Consider the following 5,464-nt stretch of genomic DNA (forward strand, 5'->3'; position numbering starts at 1 on the left):
GGCCCTCCTCTTCGAGGTCAGCACGGAACACCAGATGCCTTGCCAACAGAAATAGGGTATGTGCTGGCAGGCAAAGTCGGACATTGCCACAGTGATCGGAAATCTGTGTCCCACCTTACTGTGTCATTAAATGAGACTTTACAAAAATTCTGGACCGTGGAGTCTGTGCCCACCCAAGAAATTCAAACTGAAGATGATGAACTCGCGGAAACATTGTTTAAAAAATCCGTTAAAAGAGATGAAAATGGAAGATATATTGTAAAGCTCCCCATAAAAGTAAATTCGAATCTAGGAGAAAGCAAAACCCAAGCGCATCAAAGGTTTCATCTCCTAGAAAAGAAACTCGATAGAAATCCCGCGTTAAAGGAACAATATGTCACATTCATGAAGGAGTATGAGAAACTTAACCATATGAGTGTCGTAAAATCTGAAGATGTCCATAAGGTCCCTCACTATTATTTGCCTCACCATGGTGTGGTTAATGAAAATAGCACCACCACGAAATTACGCGTAGTGTTCGATGCCTCAGCTAGAACCTCTAATCAACATTCTCTAAATGACATTCTTCTTACTGGACCTAAACTTCAGACTCACATATTTTGCAATTTGATAACATTTCGTTCCTATCCCGTTGCTTTTGTGGCTGACATCGCCAAAATGTATCGTCAGATTCGTATTGCTGAGGAAGATCAAGATTATCAAAGAATAGTGTGGAGGAATAATCAAGATGAACCTCTAAAAATATTTCGTCTTAACACAGTGACATACGGTACGTCAGCAGCGCCATTCTTAGCTCTACGTACTCTCCATCAACTATGTGACGATGAAAAGGAAAATTTTCCAATTGCGTCAGAATTATCGCGTACTCATTTTTATGTCGACGACTTATTGTGCGGTGCTGCATCTGTTGGAGAAGCAAGATCCATAATACCCGAAATGATAAAATTCATGGAAAGTGGGGGTTTCCCTCTGCGCAAATGGTCATGCAATTACCCGGAGGTAATAGAGAATCTTCCTGATCACATGAGAGCTTCTACCGATACCCATTCCTTTCAAAATGACGTAAATCAGAAAGTCTTGGGTCTTGAATGGAATGGAACTAAAGACAGTCTTCGGGTTCGGGCAGTCCTTACAGAACATGTAAATTCTAAGCGTCAATTACTCTCCGTTATTGCTAAAACATACGATCCACTTGGTCTTATCGCACCTGCCACCATTAAACTGAGAATAATGTTGCAAGAGATTTGGAAAACTAAAATAGGTTGGGATGATTCTTTACCTCATTATCTGCTCGAAGAATGGCAAACCTTTCAGTCTCAAAGTTTCGTCTTACAGGATATCTCTGCACCTAGGTATTTGCAATGCGCTAAAGCCACAACAATTGAGCTACATGGTTTCTCCGATGCTTCCACAAAGGCGTACGCAGCAGTGGTTTACATCCGTGCTATTTCTGAGACTGTGCGCGTATCTTTCGTGGCAGCAAAAACGCGAGTTGCACCAGTCCAGACATTGACTTTACCCCGTCTGGAGTTATGTGGAGCATTATTGCTCGCAGAACTGGTGAACACTATCAAAAAAACACTGTCACTCAGTAATGAGAAAACCTTTTTATGGTGTGACTCAACCATCACTTTAAGTTGGATAGCCAATCCACCCTCAAGCGGAAACCAATTTGTTCGTCATCGAGTTACAAAGATTTTATCCATGTCAAATGTTAAGTCCTGGAATTTCATTCCTTCCCGGGAGAACCCAGCCGACTGTGCAAGCAGGGGACTCTTTCCTAACCAATTGAAAGATCATAAGACTTGGCTTACGGGACCAACCTGGCTCCAAAATGCTTCAAATTGGGCAAGTCCGTCTACAATTCCAGATGTTGTTCGGAACGATTCACATATTGAGGAGGATCTTTTCCTGGCAACCACCGCATCTGAAGAGCAGAGCCTTCTTAAAAGATATTCTTCTTATAAGAAAACAATTAGGGTTATTGGGTGGATTTTACGTTATTTCTACAATCTGAAGCACAAGGAAAGACTTTCAGGGACATTGACTGTTCCGGAGCTAGATCGGTCTTTGAAGTGCATTCTTCTACAAATTCAACAGGAGACTTTCAATACGGAGATTAACTGCCTGAGAAAAAAACGGGCTATTCCCACTTCAAGTCGACTTTTGAGATTAAATGTCTTCTTAGATGCCGAGGGACTTCTTCGAGTTGGTGGTCGCCTGTCAAAGCATCCTACTCTGCCGTATGACCATAAGTACCCTATTATTCTTCCAAAGCAACATCACTTCACAAAATTAGTTGTTGAGCACTTTCATGAAGTCAGTTTGCATGGAGGAACTGAAATGGTTTTATCCTTAATTCGTCAACAATTCTGGATAATAGATGGAAGATCAACAGTTAAAAAATTCCTTCGTATGTGTATAAGATGTTTCCGGTATTCTGCTAGACCGCCCACTCAACTAATGGGCGATTTACCCGCATCTAGAATTACACCTTCAAGGGCGTTCGAAAACACTGGAGTTGACTTCGCTGGGCCAATTATAACAAAATGTCAGCATATTCGCAAGGCGAGCGAATTCAAATCATATATATGCCTTTTTGTGTGCTTCAGCACCAAAGCCGTTCATTTAGAGTTAGTCTCCAGCTTGTCTGCTCAGGCATTTTTAGCAGCTTTTCGAAGGTTTGTGGCACGTCGGGGTCTACCAACTCATATGCATTCGGACAACGGGAAGAACTTCGTAGGTGCGGCGTCGTACCTAAAAGAACTCGTAAGAATGGTCAAAGATCCAATTGTGCAAGACTATTGTGCTTCGAGAAACGTGACGTGGCACTTCATTCCACCGTACGCGCCTAACTTCGGGGGACTATGGGAGTCTTCCATCAAGTTAGCAAAGCGTCATCTGGTAAAAATCACTCGAGGAGCGCTTCTAAATTTCGAGGAGCTAAGTACTCTCCTCTGCCAGATAGAGGCATGTCTAAATTCACGCCCACTGACGTCTCTATCTACCAACGTTAACGATTTCCAAGCGCTTACCCCTGGTCATTTTTTGATCGGGTCACCTCTATTGGAAATCCCAGAATCTGACTCCGCTAATAATCATCTTAGTTTTTATTCCAGATGGAGGTTGTTATTACAGCTAAAAGAGCAGTTCTGGAGAAGGTGGTCCAAGGATTATTTGCAGTCACTTCAACCCAGGACTCGGTGGACCAGAGCAGGGCGTCAACTGCAACTGGGACAAATGGTCTTGGTAGAAGACAAAGCTTCACCCCAAGGATTCATCCTAGGTCGAATCGCCAGAATATTTCCAGGGAAGGATGACATCACCCGAGTGGTCAGCATCCGAACCGCCACAGGAGAGGTCACCAGAGCTGTAGGACGTATACGACTGCTGCCGATTAGTGACTGTGCCCCCCCGGAAGATGTTTCGGACAAAACATTGATAGAGGGCGCTGAAGTCAACTAGCGCGTAAGAGAGACTATAAACTTTCAGTCATGTGTTCTCTGATGTCTGTGTAAGCACGCTGAGACCGCTTGGTCTTCATATAAATCGAATCATGTAGTCTTAAATCTTCAATTAAACTCGAAAGAAATTAAATTCGTGTAATCATTCTCGAAGTCCATTCGATGTGCCAAATACTTCCTTTCCAGGCCAGTATAGGATGTCTCAAACGAGAATAAATTCAGGTAAGCGCAAATCTTGGTTCAATCGCATATCAATCAGTTGCTTTGATCTGAATAATTCTTTAATTCGAATCTTACATAAATCCCAGTACAGAGGTAATAATTTAGCTGTCTGAGAACTTTTTAAAAAACTGAGATATAATTTTCTTCGGTGCTTATGCATACATTTAATGTATTTTTTTCAATACAACTTAGGTTTTTTTTATATTATAAAAAAAGATTGAAAGCAAAAGTTATGAAATTTTAGCTTCGCACCACAAGTTTATTAAATCACACATCAAGTTGGCAAAATCAGCATACAATGATAATTGATAATTATTTCTTCTGTATATATGTGCTTCAAATTCCAGAAAAATTCATGCTTGTTTCGATTGAAAAAAAAAAAAATCGAAGCTTTTTTTTTTTTTTTTTTTTTGAGCATATTCTCAATGCAATTACCGTCGTCTTCTCACGTATTGTTTTCTTCCGAACATCATAACATGCGTGTTGCACTGCATAACTGAATGTCCAAAAAAATTTGAGTTACGTTCAAAAGGCTACTTTAAGTTAAAAACATGTTACGTATTATGTAGCCGTCTAGGAATAAAAACAAAAACAAAGAAAGGAAAGAAAAAAAGAAACGCGGCATTTTTTTTATTCGTCTGTTGGTTGCACATCAATTATATCTTGAAAAGAAAACACATGACACTGACTTGTATAAAATAAAGTTGTTTTTCTTAAAATAAAAAGTAGATATTTTAATTAGGATGTAAAGTAATCTCAAAGTAGAAAAGACGAGTTGTCATGATATAAAATACTTTTCCATGTTGCACAGTAGGTGGTCATTTTTTGTTGATGCTTCACGTTGCGACTTTTAATGAAAACTTGTTAATCCTTCTAAAAGAAAACCATTTAAGATGCATTTCGTTGCTTAGATACGCTTTATAATTTGTACTTTGACATTTTCATTTCCAACGTAACTGTTTCTGTATTTCTATTACAAAATATACTTTTATTCTTCCTTCTTGTGTAAATTGAAGTTGTATGTAGAAACTAATTATTTACTGCGAATTATTTTAGAAACAAGTTGTAAGAGACTTGTAATACGTTCCCAAATTTGATAAAAAGATATTCCTATATATAACAAATAACAGAGTTATACCGTAAAACGGGATGACTTTGCCCACCGAGGTGACTTTTCCCAAATTTAATTCAAAGTTTCTCCTCTTAAAAGTAGTACATCAAGATTCCGCTTCGAGGCTCTAACATAAGGCATTATCATCTCTGCTTCGTGTAGAATGCACGAGAATGTGCAATATTCCTAGCAAGGCCATGTACCCAAACAAGGCCAACTGTCAAATTTTTGATTGGTCTTACAAGTTACCACCAGCTTTCATGGGAACGCTGCCGATATTTTAACTAAAATTGAAACAAAAATATTATTTTTTTTTCTTTAGTACGCTAGCAAATCCCTATATGATAATTTACAGTTAAAAAAATAAGTTGTTTACACAAAAAATTATTTTTTGCTGAGTGTGAAAAATTACAATTTTGACTTTGATGACCGAAGTCTACGAAGCGAGGGCCCGCACTAACAAAACAACTACGCGAGAGACTCCCCGCCGCGTCTGTGTCCTCCAGTTTGATGGAGCTAGGTGTGAGTAAAAGGAAGTTGTCATCACTTGACAATAACTCTTTTTTTTATTTTAATAGTTGGCTTTCAAAGGAGCATGGCCTTAAATGGTCCACTCACCTTAGCTTATAAGTGGGATTAGTAGCCAAAAATACTCTGGTAGCATTTT

General features: G+C 39.3%; 1 protein-coding gene across 1 annotated transcript; it reads left to right on the forward strand.

Moving 5' to 3' along the window:
- The first annotated feature begins 411 nt into the window (after positions 1-411).
- Positions 412-2,249, forward strand: LOC129218874 (uncharacterized). The gene is made up of 2 exons (XM_054853194.1): positions 412-1,352; positions 2,189-2,249. The coding sequence occupies exons 1-2, from the start codon at positions 412-414 to the stop codon at positions 2,247-2,249; spliced, it is 1,002 nt and encodes a 333-aa protein (XP_054709169.1).
- The last annotated feature ends 3,215 nt before the right edge of the window (positions 2,250-5,464 follow it).

This window comes from Uloborus diversus, chromosome 3 (assembly GCF_026930045.1).
Source record: "Uloborus diversus isolate 005 chromosome 3, Udiv.v.3.1, whole genome shotgun sequence".
Classification (NCBI taxonomy): domain Eukaryota; kingdom Metazoa; phylum Arthropoda; class Arachnida; order Araneae; family Uloboridae; genus Uloborus; species Uloborus diversus.

What these genes read in the sequence shown, in the direction of transcription:
- LOC129218874 (XM_054853194.1), top strand. Translation starts at nt 412, where the DNA reads ATGAGTGTCGTAAAATCTGAAGATGTCCATAAGGTCCCTCACTATTAT. An exon ending in CAGGATATCTCTGCACCTAG is followed by an intron (nt 1,353 to 2,188) that starts GTATTTGCAATG and finishes ATGTCTTCTTAG; the next exon opens with ATGCCGAGGGACTTCTTCGA.